Source organism: Lepisma saccharinum, chromosome 4 (genome assembly GCF_977018435.1).
Source record: "Lepisma saccharinum chromosome 4, izLepSacc3.1, whole genome shotgun sequence".
Classification (NCBI taxonomy): domain Eukaryota; kingdom Metazoa; phylum Arthropoda; class Insecta; order Zygentoma; family Lepismatidae; genus Lepisma; species Lepisma saccharinum.
The window spans coordinates 96,704,711-96,722,053 of NC_139232.1; the positions used below are offsets into that span (position 1 = coordinate 96,704,711).

The window sequence follows — 17,343 nt, forward strand, 5'->3', positions numbered from 1 at the left end:
AATGTTCGTAAACGCCCACGACAATGAAGGGCCATTGTTAATATTCAGCCGAATTTGACACCCATAGTTTTACCAAAACACAACTCAGCGGGGTCAACACGGTGGCAAATAAAAAAAAAAGACGGAACACTGAAGGAAAACGAAGGGTCATTGTGTGTGTGTGTAGAGACGCGCTGTTTCCCTTGTTTCTTCGAGAAACGATATCTCCGGCTGTATGCGACGGAAATGCATGGGACTTGGACAGTCAGGTTCATAATGTCGTGTCCCATGCAATGATGAACCTTAAAGTGGCGAGTTTTATAAAGAACTTCTTGCGCGCAAACCTAACTGTACAACGTTGCACTCCTGCTATTGGTTGGTCGCCAAGGACACGCTCTCCGTAACTCCGCCCGATATCGCTTCTAAAACCGTGCGTCGTATAAATGCCAGGCGGATAGGAATATTGCCACAACCCACTAATTACTTTATTTTCTGTATTTATTTTTTACAACTCGGTGACAACATTCCCTACAACGAAGATAGTACCTTAGCACAGAGTCTCTGTGGCCTTGACTTTGTTCATGAGTTTCCGATTTCTATGTTTTTCAGGCATGGAAGTAAATTTTTCCTACACCAACCCTTCTTAATGGTGGCATTAGTTGTCAATACCACTAATACTCAATTCAATATAAATGAAACAAGCGAGATTTTTTTTTCCCAAGCTATTCTCGCTGGAAAACTGTCAAATTGACTGGTCATCAAAGTCGAATCAAGGCAGTAAACTGCATCCCTCGACGAGCTCTACAGGATCCACTTTCTCAGAATGGTCATAGCCAGTGACGGCGATTGGGCAAACTTCTCTTGCTAGACAGAGCTTAGCATTATACTGCTTGCATTTCCAGATGGGGGCTGGGAAACAAGGCTACAGCCGGATTGCGCACACTTTTTCGGTTTTATCAGTGGTATCTGATAAGTCGTTGACAAGCTGTCACAATGTACAGGATTGGGCACGAAAAAATGAGGCGATGTTGTCAGATGTAAAATGTTCTCAAACCGTTCTCACTTCTGTTGTGTTTGTGTGTGTGTGTGGACTTACACGTGTTTTTGCAGTCATTAACCTAACCTAACCTAACTTTTGAGTTTGAGTAAATTGGTATGATTTACTGTTTTATTTCTAATTTCTCTCTCTCTTCTTGTCTAAAGGAAAAAAAACAGTTTCGCACAGACTTTAAAGCTATCAAAGTGGCAACGTTCGATCAAAATCTGTGCGCTAAACAGGTCAGTGAGATTTGTGCGCAATTCGGTTGCGGCGGGGAAACAACGAATCAGCAATCAGTTGAATTCTCTTCGACTGACATCGGGCATTTTCAAGTCACAAGCACCGAAAGTTCTTGGTCGGCCGAAAAAAATTAGCATCGGATACAGAGCATGTTGCCAAACGTACTGTAAAACGGGAGAGAGAGAGAGAGAGAGAGTTACTGGATAAAAGTTGTACAATAGTACCCAAATATTGTACAAACAAGCTAATAAAAACAACTGACTAAAAAACATGTACGCTTGGCACGGGAGAGCGATGTTACCCCTACAGCTTTACTTCGCAACTGAGATTGTTGGCACAAACTCCCGAAGACAATTGCTGGACAGGTACAGCTATGTAGCAAAACGTAGGTCAGCCAACAGTTGGGTCCGCAATCAGTATAAGAGGCCATAGTGCAGGGGGAAAAGTGGCAAAATGGGGGAGAGGCTTTCCCCTTCCCCACCCCTAATGTCTGAAGTATACACAGCATGCGATGATCCATAACCTTCACTCCTTCAGTATCCTGATATCAGTATGTTACTGTCATACATCCAGTGGCGAACATTCGTATACTCAGGGGTAGCGCTCGCTACCCTTGTCTAGGAGATCGGTGATCAGCTGGTATTGAACATTTTTGTCAACATAGTGAGTGTGAAAAGTGTCATCCATACTAACTTGAAATATGAAGGGGTGGGTGGATGTTTTGTAGCTACTGCTACCCGTGTTTCGAAGATAGTGTACGCCACTGCATACAACGGGTGGTTCCTTAGAACTAGCATCTGGTAGAGTGAGATGCAAAAGTATTACCAAGGAATTATCCATGCTTATTCACTTCGTGGTAGGCAGTTGGTTGTTCACTAGGTGACAGAAAACACAAGTGACTGTGTCAAACGTCTAGTCTCAATACCATCCCCAGCACAGTGGTTAATCCACACACACACACACACACCCAACACCAAAGGACATAACACCATTAAGCCTTGTTTCCATGATTATGAAAAACTAAGTATGCTGACCAAGGCAGTAATTTATTTTATTAAAAACATAAACTAAACGTAACGTTTGAACCTTCTAGCAAGGTCTTCATCTTCTTTTTGTACTTGATACAGAGTCTGATGAAGACCTTGCTAGAAGGTTGAAACGTTACGTTTAGTTAATAAAATAAATTACTGCCTTGGTCAGCATACTTAGTTTTTCACCAAAGGACGTATTTCGGGGTGAGGGGGGCCCACAGAGTCCGCTCCCCCCAGAAAGACTTACCAAGTACTAAAATTAAATAATGAAAATATACATGTTTAGCATTTATTGTATAATCAATGGTTATAATTTCCTCGGAACTTATTGAAAGGTAAGGATTATATTGGGATCATACGGCGTTTGAAGGACAGTCCAAGGATTTATGCTTACACACTACTATTTATGATAATATGCATATGAACTTTGCTTTTCGTCAACTGACTCTAACATCCTGTTCTTAATCAATGCATATTCAATCCTTCATCTTCGTATTTGACATTAATTTCTTTGTCAGGGCACTTGTTTTTATGTAAATTGTGCCGTTCTTAACTACAGGTACCTAAGCTAGATAATCAATACGTGCTGTTATATCTATTCTTATACGGTCGTTTTACCTATTCATGTAATAATAAAATATTAATTAATTTATATATTTGAATTAGTGTTAATTGAATTTACTAGTTTAATTATAATGACATTATTTTAGTTTAAACATTATTATTATTATTCCTGAGATACTTGGAAATATATTTCTAGACACGTGCCTGCCTACACCCCTCAAAATTTTCTCGACACCACTTATTATTTTTAACAACGGCCAAATTATGGCCATTATGGCTCTAAATTTACCCCTGTAACCCCCTAAATTCGCACTTGCTACCCTAAGATAGAGCATTCTGGATAAAGGCCTGCCCCAGCGGCTTCGTCACTACTAGCATAATATTCACAACATGCAAATCAGTTAAAGTAAAGAACCATGAGAGAAATTATTTCCTCTGAATGCACAATCACTAGTGTGTTGTGAAAGACATGCACGAAGCTGACATTTTCCTTCTTGTGCCCCTACTGCTTCAGTTAATTATAGTGTTACAACATTCGCTTCGACTATAAATAATGTTAAAACATGACAACATGACGTAAGCGGATGTGACGCAGACACGCAGCGAATCTTGACATTGAATAACCACTCATATTATGGGTGTTAGTAAGTCGAACGAACCGAGAAAGAAATTGGTTATCAAGAATGTTTAGTGCTAGTTCCTTGGAAAAGGAAGTGAGAATGCGTCATTTCTAACTGCCGGTGTGTATGCTGAGTCAGGGGTGCCCTTACACCAGTGCTCGAAAAATTGTCTTCAAAGCTAGGCGCCAGTTCTGAAAATCAGGCGCCAGGAAACCACCTACTAGCAATTGTGCATACTACAGTATGTTTCAAAAGTCGCGCAATCCAAACTTTGAAAATGTATATCATGAAAATCGTAAGAGATATTTACACCGGTTTTTTTGCACTAAACTAATCCATTAGGCTATCACTGGGTTCATAAATTTATGTTAGCATTTATCTAAATAAAAGCAATTACATTATTTAAAACAAAACATTGTTAATTTGCTGAAAACATCTGAGAACTGATTTTCAGCAATAAATACAAACTCTTAAACAATTTGTGGGATAATTTGTTGGTGTTTGACTGGTTGTAAAACAGTTGATTTGTGAGGTACAGCAGAAGCAGGGAATTTTTATTGGAAAACCTCTGTACATGAGTGTAAGAATGAGTAGTAATGCAATTCAGCAATGCACACGCACTGCTCCAATGAATACGCCATGCTGAATCAATTAAAAAAACAGGCACAGTAGCGGCGAAAGTGAGCGAAGAGAATTCAATGTAACCAGGGGCAGCCTAGGATTCTCTCAAGAGTCCAATTTCGGCACAAAATCTTGATTTACGATTTTTCACGTAAATGTATAGCCAATACTTAGACACATCTTGCATGCGACTGTTGGCAATATTTCGACCTGCTAGTGTTGCCATATATGGAGAGGAGATATGTCTCAAAAATGGCACTTTTCACTCAACCCATAAAATCGCCAGTCAAAAATTCATCAAATGTTGCACATGACCAATATTTATTTATTTACTCAGAGTTTCAGATACAGTCTTATTTGGCCATTTTACACTGAAACAACAAAGTAGAAACAAAGATAACAAAAGATAAAAACAATAACAAGATGGGATAGATTGTCGCAAATGACAGACTGACATGGCATCAGTCATCAAATGTCTAATTATGACCCTTCGATAATTTCTTACATACTTTTCTTACTCAGAAGTTCATTTCTGGAAAAATTTGAATGCTGCTTTCCGTCAGTTATTAATTTATATAATTTTCTGTACGGAGTAAACTGACAATTTTAAGCATTGAAAAATATCTCAATGTATGAGGCTTTATAATACAGAAAACACGGTGTAAATATCTCTTACGGTTTTCATGATATATATTTCCAAAGTTTGGGTTGTGCGACTTTGAAACACACTGTATAAGATGCTGAGCATCACGGTATTCGAAACATCGCTAAATTATTTGAGAAAGCAGGAAATGGGGTGTTGGGGGACAAAGGGTAAGATATTGTTACTGACTGTCTGGAATGTTCACAACGTTGATAAAAGAAGAAAAATCATTCACTAACTTGCGCTGTACTGCAATTTGAACTTAGAATCATCAAAATTTCGTACATATTACACCAAAAGATCATAGTCGCCAGGCTGAAACTTTTAGTCGCCATGGCGACTTGGCGACCGGGATTTTTCGAGCCCTGCCTTACACCCAAGGCCTATGATGCACTCCCCCCCAAAAAGTAGAACATTTCCCTTGCTCCCCCCCGTTTATGCCGAGTTATTTACTCAAATTATTTTGGTCACACAAAATTTGCGGAACAATATACGTAATACAGACATATTTAAGCAATATTCAACTACGAAGCCAGGGGTCCCGGGTTCGAATCCCGACCTGGGCATGGATGTTTCTGAGTGTCCATTCATAAATTGCATCACATCATCACTCATCCCCATCTTGGTAAATTAGCCAAACGTGGCACAAAAGTGAAATAAAATAAAGCAAATCAATCAATATTTAAGCAATGTTTACTTTATGTACTTTAGGCTTTCATGTTTGCTAGAGTTGACGAGCTGTATCTTTGCGGGTGAACCCTGCCCAAGCCCGGCTGCGCAGTAGCAAGGGGGAGGAGCTACCGGCTGCGCGTCATTATCCTTGCGTTCTGTCCTTGCTGTCGACCACCCAAAGGGCGAGTAGGTGGCAACTACATAAACGTATCTCTCTCACACTCTGCGCGGAGTAGCCAAGGCCACCCGCAAAGATACAGCTCGTCAACTCTAACACGTACGAAACTGCTCAGGATCACTGCCATTGTTAGTGTACTGAACCTTATTCTTAACAGATTGTATGCTTAACTCACCTTATATTAATGCGATTCCAAACAGATTCTAAAGGCATAAGAGGTGCTGTTTCATTTCAATCCCATCGCCGCCGCGATCACCCAGAGGTAGGTACAAAATCTGTACATAATAACAACCATAACTAAAAATCAATAACCCGCGTCATGAATCCCCTCTGTGGGCACCCCTGTGCTGAGTGCCTGTATGTGTTTAAGGGGAAGGTGTTAAATCCGGCGTCTCTGTTGGCCTGACGGTGTAACCACACACTGTACTAAAAAAATTAAGTTTTTCGAAAGATAAATGATTGTGGCAACCGTGAATCTGTAGTGCATTGCTGCATGCATACAGGATAGAAATTGCTAATTTTCGATGGCTCGTTGTGTCTAAACGAAGCCCCAACTAGCAAAACATTACCAAGAGAAGTTTTTCGTCTTTATACCGTCTACATGGCGCGAAAGTTTGCCGGCGCTATATTCTCTGTATATACACACGTATATAAAATATTAAACTAATTTATATGTTGACTACATATGTGCATTTTCACGAAAAAAACACGCATTTATGTAAGAATCCGTCTCTCTGGCGATAATTCCGTCATATTCTTGTTTCGCATTGCAATTAATGAGACAAAATGATTTTGAATTAATTTTTGTTATTTACCGTCGCTTTTCTTCCCATTTTTGGTTAATCGTGACGATGAAGATGAATGATGAAATTGATGAGGAACACCCATGCACACGATGGGATTCGAACCCGGGACCCCTGGCATCGTAGTGCACCACTCCACCACGGAGGTCAGCCAAGGAACATAATCAAATGGAGCAATCTAAATCAAGTTACTAATTACTTAGTTTCGAATTACAAAATAACTTCTAGGTGAAATTAAAATGTTGCAGTGAGGAAAGAAAGTAAAATTTCATTCTTATCGTAAGTTATAAATCATGAAAAAACTCGGGTATTGTGTTGAAACATGCCATTATCCGTCTAGCGTATTGTATGAGAAAAGTAGACAAAAGTGGTTCATAGAAAAAAAATGATTAATTAAGTTGCAGTAATTGCTACTTAATAGATGCCTTACAATGTAAAAGAAATCAGGAAGGTTTAACAGACAATGAGTATTTAATATCATGAACAAGCAAGCAGTTAAAAGTTCTTGTAAACGGCAATTTCATTCCGTAAATTGTCCTAACGACACAAATTTTGATAATTTGAGAGTCTGAAGAAGAAGAAGAAAAAACAGGAGTATACTGTTAATGTTACTAATAATACCGTCTTAAAACAATTTAGCGAAAAAGTAACAACTAAGTCTAAGTAACAAAAACATCCAAGAGAAATGTAATATAGCCTCAGTCTACGAATGTGGTGACCACATTCATAGACTGAGGCTATATTATATGTACCGTGATGTGATGTGCCGTAGACTATGTTTACGTCTACATGTGTTGTCTACGCGTAATCTACACGAAGATTACATTGGCTTACATAGTCTACTGTAGACAATGCAAACATCAGGGAAGAAAGATATCCCAGTGGTCTTTGAAAGAGAAAGTATTATTTTCTTCAAACATGTCGATAAACTGGGCTTGTACCCAACTTAAGACCATCCGACGTAATCAAAGTTATCGAATTTTCACTAACGAGGGTAAAAAGAACTACCGAAAGAAAAAAACAAATGACAGTCATAGTGAAAACTAACATTAATTTTTACACTGACAAAAGGGAGGGCTACATTTTTTTTAATCTTATTACTGCATAGAAAAGTGCATGTGTCTTTAAAGCAGATTTTCCCATGTATTGAAATGGTGGAAATAGTAAAACAAATCTTGTCATACTACAAACATTGCATTTTTTTCGTATGTCGCGACAAGTTTATCTTGCAGTTCAATTAATACCTAGTGAATTGGTTGAAAGTAAATAAATACTTAAAACACTTATTTCTGGGCAGTGCAATGCTTCACGCTCTCTATGCCCACCTCCTGATGCTGGTACTGGTTGCTGCTTCTAGAACGATATGCGTGCCTTGCACGGAGAACGCCGAGCGTCATGTTGTCTGCGTTGATTACATAGTTTACATAGTCTACATTGTCTACACGTAGAATGTAGACAATCGTTGTTTACGCGTAGACGCACATACTGTGCTTCAGTATTCGCTTTATCTACGGTTATTGTCTTTATAATAGGTAAAAGTAAATTCAACAGGCTTCTTTACTAGGGAGCGAAGAGTTCTCGATGCAGAGGATAAAATTTGTTATGGTAATTAATTTTTTATAGTACGTGGGATAGAGAGCTTGTTTTCCTCTCACGCTCAGTTTTGACGTCAACTGCATCGGGAAAAGTTGATTGTTTCCAGAAAGTGGATACAAGTTCTTAGACTGGTATGCTGCCTTTTTGTGCATAGTCGTGAAATAATGTGAATTTGGTCTCTTACATATATATTGGTGTTTCTTGCAAACTTCACCACTTTTTATGCATATATGTTGAAATATTGAAATTTTCTACGAGATGAGTATATTAGGTGCTGCAATAAATTGACCTTAGTCATTCTCTCCATGGCAATTTTGCATTAAAAACTCGCAGGGACGTAGCTCAGTTTGGGGGGGACAAAACGTAAGATTTTTTATATCAAACTATTAAAAATTAACGAACTATTTATACACCATATAGGCCTATACTGTATACATACATTATATATGTATGTGTGTATACGTATATAGTCTTGGAAAGAAAAAAGAAGGGCCTCCTCGGTGGCACATGGTAGCATCGCCGTCTTGTAATCAAGGTGTTCCGGGTTCGATACCCGGCGGATGCTCATAGTATTTCGGATCTCGCTTTACACTAGAACCAGTCCCGATTAGCCTTACTGTGTATAAAGTGGACTTAAAACACCAACTCAATCAATCAATAAATTGGAAAGGCACATCATTTTCTTCTGTAGCCCCCAACAGTCTACGGATATACTCTCGTGAAATCCACAGCCATTATTCGGGAAACTAAATGCAGAATGAACTCATTAGCTTAATGGCTGATACACCAGGAACAATGTTATTAATCTTTAGATTTAAAAATTTGCTGGAAGAAGAGAGAAGTAGTTGAAGCCCTTTTCCGTGGTTTTAGATATAAAGTGCTGGAACCAGGTTTACAAGTATTGGCAACAGTGCAAATATGAAATGTGTGCGCAATGAGTTCAAGCTAGGCATCTCATGTATACAGTTCATGCCGGAATCGAATCCGGTATCTTTGTTCAAGGTGACCGCGTTAAGCAAGATTCCATAGGGCGGGTCTTCTATGGCATCTAATTGTTCACTTGGGAAATGATGACGATAACAAATTATATGCACACGTCTAATTTCTTCAAATTAATCTAATTTGTGTGCGGAAAACTGAATGTATGATGGCACTGGATAAAACAAAGTTCCCACACGCTCAAATGATTATGCTCTCGTCTTTGGTTCAGCAGGTTCAACAACCTACCCGGGATCGATTCCCGTTGGAGGCACATAGTTGTTCGGATCTCACTTTAAACTGTAGGCCCAATCCCGATTAACCTTACTGTGCATAAAGTGGACTTAAAACACTAGTTCAATTAATCAATCAATCGAAAGGTTCAAGATTCGATCGCTGGTGGTCAGGCCGGTAGCCAGAATTTAATTTCGGAAGGGGCTTATCCCTTATCGGCAGCCGCCATCTAAAGACGAAAAGGTTGGGGGAGGAGTAAATGCGCTGAAGATGAATTTCTTGGTATATTGCAACTTACCATATACAAGATGTTTAATCCTGTTAATGAAGTAAATTTAATTACTACTACACATTATTAAAATCAGATATTTGTAGGATTTCGGGAAAGGACTTCAGCCCCCGAGCCCCTTCCCTGGGTATGTGCCTGCTTGTATTAGTTCCAAAATTTCTGTGCTGTTCCAACATCGTGAAGACAATTTGGGAAGTACTTGAAAGCGATATGACAGTGGACTTAAAACACGAACTCGATAAATGTAAGGTTTTGGGAGCGGCGTAATGTAGAAATATATAAATGATTCATTTGGTATATTTTACTTCGCTTTTCTGACACTTTTTGGCTAATCTTAAGGATGAAAATGAGTGATGTGCAATTGATGAGAGAACCATCACAAAGAACACACACGCTCAGTCCGGGGTTCGAACCCAGGACCCCTGGCGTCGTAATGCACCTTGTTAACCACTGCACAACAAATATAAACAGAAAATGCTTGATAAGTTATTTGCTTCTCCATAGCTCATGATTATATTATAAGTATTATTCGCTGTATGACTAGGGATTATTTATATTTGTATGTCTAGCCAACCTAGCCACCTACGCAGCAGCATCAGCTTCGGCATTTGCAGGTGGAGGCTAAGTGAATAAAAATCACAGAAAGTCAGAAATATATACAAATTTTGTAACATAATACTTATAGAGCACGCAGACGACTGTAAAAATAATTGCTACATACCCTTCCTTAATTGAAACGTGGTTTATTCTTCATTATACATGAGATCAACCAGCCTGGGAGTCGAATCCAGGATCTTGTTTGGTAGTCGGACTCTCTTTTAGAATGCCAATATGTTGGATATTTGGTCGATCAGTCGATCCTGATCCATTGTTTCCAGAGGAAGACAATCTGGCAGCTTCTCATTCGACATTTCACTCGCGATGTAGGAAAACGAGATCACAAACACTTCGTGATGCTATCTTCTCGCGTTTACAGAAGTTTACCACTGCTCGGACCACAAATCCTACTTCAAACTATCTGACAGATATAAATTGTCCACCAAATCAACAGATGAACCGACCGCTTCGATGTTTCTCCGAATTTTCAGAAAGTGGCCTTTCCCTCCTTTGCAGGGCAGGTCATTAGCAGGAGAGTCGAGTGCGTGTGAGAAGAACCGCTATGTCATTCATTCCCGCGTCGAAAAAGGGACAAGCAGTAGAATTCTGTTCTTGGAATTTGAAACGCATGGGGATATCTTTTCTAAACCATAAAATAATTAACCCAGAAAGTTCTAGCCACCCTGTTTGTGTCGTCCTTTCGGCACCCATGGTGTCAGTGCAGGGCCAGATGAAGAGAAAGTACGGGTTTTGGGGGGATCCTGGATCTGGTGTGCAGCAGGGAGGAAATGTGCATTTTCAATAGGTCTCAGACTTCCCTGACCGGAGTGGATCATAAAGCCATTAACTGCATCCCCTCCCAATACATCGGTTTGTGTTCAACAAGCAAGAAACAGGAAAATAAGAAAGAAGTGCGTTGCTTGGGTTCGTGCTACTGAAAATTGAAGAAGTGTTTCAAACTGCAAGCAAAATTTGCTGAAGAATTATTTTGCAATATTTGTCATCAAAGTAAAATTTCCAGCAAATACAGAACAGTTTTCCGGAGCCACGTAGATGTTTGCCGGGGCCAGTGCCCCCGCGTGCCTCCCCTAACGACGTCCCTGAGTTTTCGTATACCTAATTTTAAAATTTTCAGTCACCTGTCCTATTTCCAGTGGTGCAACCACAAGTTGGGTGGGGCATTACCCTCTCCACAACCTTGGGCGGAAATCAATTCTAGGGACATTGACGACCAAAGGCACGTACGGGGGGCATCATAGAGGTACAATTGCCTCCTCGATTTCAAATTTTATGTAAATAAAAATACATTTCGTAAAATTTTCTTGCTCGCTTCTCTCGCAATGCCTTCTTGTGTTATTCTTTTCAAATTCAGAGTCGGGCGGGAGTCGGCCATGGGCGCCGAATGATGTAAATGAAAAAAGTTGTAAAAGAGAGAATGCCATGGCGCTCCGTGCAATGATCTGCGCCCTATGAAATCAATATTGTTTTCAGTTTGCATATCTCTGCATATCACGCTTCGCTCTCAATTTATTATTGTTTTCTGTCATGCATTGTAAATTACCAGAGAGAAGTAAGAGTTCTCTCAATTGATTTTTTCTTAAATGCATGAACAATTGTTTTGAGGAAAAGGAGCGTCTACATTTGAGAGAATTTACATAATTTTTGCTGTTGGTTTATTATGAAATGGTTGAATCGATTATGTAAATAATACACACACACACACACACGTATTAAAGAAACTTTGAATACGTACGCAATTTAGTGTTAGCATGTTGCATGTGTATTTTCTTATCTTACGTCGCTCCATGTTGCATGTGTAAAACATATATATGAAAGTTATAAATGTTATATGTAAGAAAATATTATATTCGGAATGCATTTATCAAGCATTTTCTGTCTTTCAAGAATACAGTTTATGCGCTTGTTTTCCATTATAATAATATATAATAATAACCCGTGGCTCTACAGCCCGTAAGGGTCTTGGCCTATCTCCTGACTGCCAGTCTCCCTCCCACAATCCTGTGTGGAGATCTTCAACCGGTAATGGGGTGACGTGTGGTCAACACGTCGAACCCCTAGCCGTTATACGAGATATCCGTGACCGGGTTACGCTACTCACTCGTAGCTCCCCAATTTTCTCACGATGGTGGGTTGTCACCGGTCCTATACACAGGCTGTAAACCCAGATACTGAACCCAGACGGACTCGAACCCATGCTGTCCCGCAATCGGAATCCAAAGCTTAGACCGCACGGCCACTGAGGTGGATTACGCTTGTTTTCCATTATTAATGTGAAATTGAACGTTTTGAAAAAAATATTTCAAATCGTTTGTTCCAACTACTTCCACCCCTTTTTTGCGTAATTTACGAGTATAATAACGTCTTTGATTACTACTACTGCTATAACTATTGCTACTACTACTACTAATAACGTTATTATTGTTGGTAAATTTATCCTGGTACTTGCCCCCTACCCCCAGACAAAAATTCCTGGTTGCGCCTCTGCATATTTCTCAAATATGAAGAGACAAAAATGTCATCCCTCATTCAATGTTATGTGGGTAATAGTATAAAGGTTATAACTAGGACAAAAGTTGTTTGACAACACTTTACTTTGAAGTCCTCCGTAGCTATAAGTTGATTAAAATTCTGTACCTCAAGTCTTGCAGTGAAATGAAAAGAATAAGCATAGATTGAAAACCTTCCTCAAAACAAGACTTTTAAAAACTCAAATTTTGGGAAAAGTAACACCGAAAAATCACTATCCATAAATATTTGAGACCCCCTCTATTAAAGGAGAAAGAAAAAGTTACGTGATTGTTTCGGAAATTACAGTGGCCCAGAGGTTAGAATATCTGCCGCCAAGAGACCCGAATTAGATTTCCCTGCTACTTGATGTCGGACAGAACATTTTGTTTGTCCTTCCATAAGGAGCTCGAATGTTTCGTAAGCAACGCACTAACTTGATCTCCACTGTCTTCATGATTAACAAGAATAAATTAGACCAATCGGTTTTACAGCCAAGATAAATACACAGAAACAGATCCTATAAAACTCATTTTTCCAAATCGGCACAAACTCAAAAATTGAAACAACTGCGTTATCTGTTAACCTTACTTTAGTTAATCCCCCGGGGCGTAAGCACTTCTCATATTCATCGGAATTACCCGTGTAGTATCCAATCGTCCAAGAACAAAACGAGAAAGTAGTATTATATTGGCATTGTTTTACTGTAACAATTTAATTTGTTGAAATTGAACAAGTAAAACACAAAGAACGTGCACAGCAGACAAAACGCAAAAATGTATCGCTTAGCTAAAAATCACAAGAAAAATATAAAGATCGCGCCACTAGCAGATGACACATTACAGTCTTGGCAGATAAATTATTTGAAATTTTACATAAGCATCGTGTAGCATGCGACACTGGCCGCGATGCGCCAGCTTTCGTGACGTCACAGTACTGGTCTGCTATATTACCATAATTCATTTTCAACATTTACCATAACCATAGACGTCCGGCAGGGGAGGGGGGCAATAGGGTCACACCCCCATGGAAAATGAAAGTCAACAAAAAATTACATATTTCGCATATATAATTTCATTTCGGTTAAGTAAGTTAATTATTGCATGGGCATTGCAGGAACATAACTTCAAACTGAATCAGCGTTTCTTGAGGGGGCAATAAATTATGGGGGGAAATGTGCTTTGTTCCCCCCTGAAAAAAATCCTTTATTGCCCCCCCCCCCTGGAAAAAATCCTGAGGATTTCCATGACCATAACACACTATAAAAGCGTAGTATCTAATTTAGCATGCAACAAAGTCAGCTTCTTGTCTCAGATGATTTCGTGAAAATCTTGACCATTCAAAGAAGGCACATAGTTGAAAAGTGAGTTGCCAAATTTAGCTCTTCCCTCATGTTATAAACTTTCCAGTTAACAATTTGTGTCGTAAAGTAACTGTTGACAACATTACTTCTATTGCAGAAAAAGTAACTTTTTACAGTTATATGTAGTTACTTTTAAAGGTAGTTAGTTATAATTCCTCAAAAAGTAACTGTTACTTGTAACTGTATAATAAAAAACTAGTTACTTCTAAACATGGAGGTAAAATATTCTACCCGCTTGCGATCCCCTTACAAGTGCTGAACCTCTCAAAACTGTAAAATTTTGGCTGGTAGGCAGCAAAGCAATGAATTTCAAACTGGCATATATTCAAAATAACAATACTTCTGTAAATAATTCAATGTACATTATTAAACATCCATCAAACCAAAGCAAAATAAACACAGTTATTCTCTGTTTGTTTCTGACAGGTGCACCAGTGGTTGTTTCATTTCCTCACTATTATCTTGGGGACCCTTCTTTGCTAGAGACAATAGATGGCCTTCATCCAAAAAAGGAGGATCATGAGTTTTATCTGGACGTCCAGTATGTAAGTATTCTCCACATAATATATTAATAATCTCCATGCACTAATTAAAAGGAGAGTACCCCTTTGTTGGTGAGATGTTACATTGAATATTCAGTTAGGGATGTAGCAAGACATCTGATAGCCTCTAAAATAAAAATCATGTTCATTGGTTCTTGAACAGTTATGGATGCAGCTGAGGTGGAGACAGAGAGAAAAGGGGGGGGGGGACCAACAGGGTGTGCTACTTTGTGGAGAAGGTGACCAGGTCCTGTTTTTCCCAGTACACACACACATACACACACACAGGATCACACTTTGTACTCTCGATAGGGTATATTGTCTCTGAAGCTCAAAAGGTGAAAAAATCGACTGTATCTCCCTGATGGCCCATTTTTATGTCTGACTTAATTTGAATTTTGTTAATTAACATCACTTTTCTGCCACTGTTGGCTAATCACGAAGATGAGGATGAGCAAGATGATGTAATTGATGAAGGGACACTTGCAAAGAACACCCATACCCATGTTAGGATTCGAATTCGGTACCCCTGGGATCATTTCATGCTGTGATAACCACACCCCCATGGAGGTCTGCACAGCAATGATTGTCTCAGCTTTTCAGTTATCTTAGTTTCTTATATAGTGCTTCAGCATCAATAAACTCTCTCACTCTGTTCATTCACTGCACCCATCATGTTTGTAATGTGTTGTTTTTCATGCACAGAAAAATTTCAATCATGCTCCAACATGGGCATGGATGTTCTTTTGTAAGTGTTCCTTCATCAAATCATGAAACATGCTATCATTGCAAATACTCTTAGAGGCAGAAAAGTGATAAAATAAACAAAATAGAAATAAATATATTTTTATCATTCAAATCTTGGTAGAAATTTATATTAAAAATGAAAAAAATATATACAAATAATAATTATGAGTCAAAACAACATTATGAATTACATTGACGTAAAACAATCCAAGAATTGAGAATATTGCAGAAGGTGGAATAGGTCCATCAGGTACTTTCTGCATAAATATGTTATAATTTTATTTATCACAAAATGAAAGGTTCTCTCATGCTCTTTGAATATAGGGCACATCCATGTGTATCATATAGACCTACTGATTTTGGTGTTAAGAGTTTTCACACGCCTCACTTGATAGTGCTGCGATTCACCAGAGTCATGGTGCTGATCACATCACCCTTATCTTTGCTGTGATCAAGAAAGTGTGGGGTCCTAACTCCACACCCCCTATACTCATTCATGGCATAGTGCAAAGCACAGGGGAGCACTTTACTTTTTAATTTTTTTATAATAATAATATAGTGAAGTATATCAAAACATTAACATGCACCAAAAAAATAAAGGATCTGCTATGTTCACTATATCAACAAGTGTGCTGTACAGGTGCCTTGGGATGAGAGTGGAAGGGAAATAATACAAGATAATAATGCTAGGTCTGTAAAAGGTTTAGTATGTAGTATTTGCATGAATATTTTTAATGTTCAGACAGCATGATCTCGTATAATTATTATATTTTATCTTATTGGCTTTCAGAAATTTGGAATTCCCCTTGCAGTAAAATCGCGATTGCAGCTGAATGTTGTTGCTAGGAAAGTGGATGGAATATCACATGTTAGAGCCTTCAAGAATGATACAATATTGCCTGTTGTTTGGTTTGAGGAGGTGAGTATCCTGTCATTTCTTCAACAAGTTCACAGAAAGTCAGGCCCGTAGCTAGAACTGACCTCCAGAGGGAGCTCATGGGTTATGAGGGGGAGGGGGGGCTTTGTAAACAAAGTCCATTTTTTAAAAGTTTAATAGTATTAAATGAGGGTAAATTATGTGTGTCAGGGGCCATTAAATTAATTTAACATATAAAATTTAAAAATATCATACGAATACTACAGTTTATTTTTCTATATCTTCTAAAACATCTCTTGAAGTGCTAATGACTGCTACTGACACCATCTCTTAATACGCACTCCATACTATTTTTGATGACACAGAAGTTAAAGTGTACAATATTCACTTCAATCATAGTGCCTACCGTACATTCCACCCCTGGCCAAAGCAATAAAACTTAGAATCGGTTGACATTTGACGCACATGCGGAAGGAATGTGGATAATGACATCCAAGTCACAGATTACTGTCAAACGAGAGGCTGCAGCAGGGGCAGGGAAGGTACAGATAAAGAAGGCTCCCTATGAAAAAACTTTCTAAAGTCTAGAGAATCTTCTAAACACTTGCCACTGCTTAGACTTCTGCTCATAAACAAGATGAACGAACGAAGTTGTGAACAAATTAATATATTTTGTCTACATTATCACTCTTCACCTCAAACAAATTAGAATACAAAATAGTTTTGCCTAATGTCAAAGGGGCTAGCGGCACTGCCTGGCTACGGGCCTGCTGAAAGTCCATTTAGTTCATTTTGAAGGAGTGCTTCTCATATATGGGAACTTTTAAGATTTGTGGGCCTCTCTAATGGCATACTGGGAATGCTGTCACCTTGTAATCAAGGAGCACAGGGTTGAATTCCCAGTGGAGGCACATTGTCACTCAAAATTATAGGCCTAGTTCTTATTATTCTCTGAATGTTAGTGACGATGGTTCTACATTGATATGATATGATATGATTCATTTGCATCCAAGGACTACAATTTTGTACAAGTAGTATAGGACATATCAAATAGAAATACATGATAATAAAGTTTGGTAATTTTAACATAAGATACACACATATATATTGGTGTATTATAACCCTTGCATATAAAGATATTATACTTGACAATTTCAGTTTGATGTGCAACAGCAAGCTCTGCATGTAACATTTATTCTGATTA

At 38.7% G+C, this 17,343-nt stretch overlaps 1 protein-coding gene across 3 annotated transcripts in view; it reads left to right on the top strand.

Annotated features, from left to right (window-relative positions):
- The window catches only part of LOC145986651 (scavenger receptor class B member 1-like), a 74,095-nt gene that overhangs the window by 49,870 nt on the left and 6,882 nt on the right, over nt 1–17,343 (top strand). For all 3 annotated transcript variants that reach the window (XM_083120923.1, XM_083120925.1, XM_083120924.1), the window contains 2 exons: nt 14,400–14,518; nt 16,053–16,181. In XM_083120923.1, the coding sequence (XP_082977049.1) occupies nt 14,400–14,518; nt 16,053–16,181 (248 nt within the window). The remainder of the gene's footprint in view (nt 1–14,399; nt 14,519–16,052; nt 16,182–17,343) is intronic.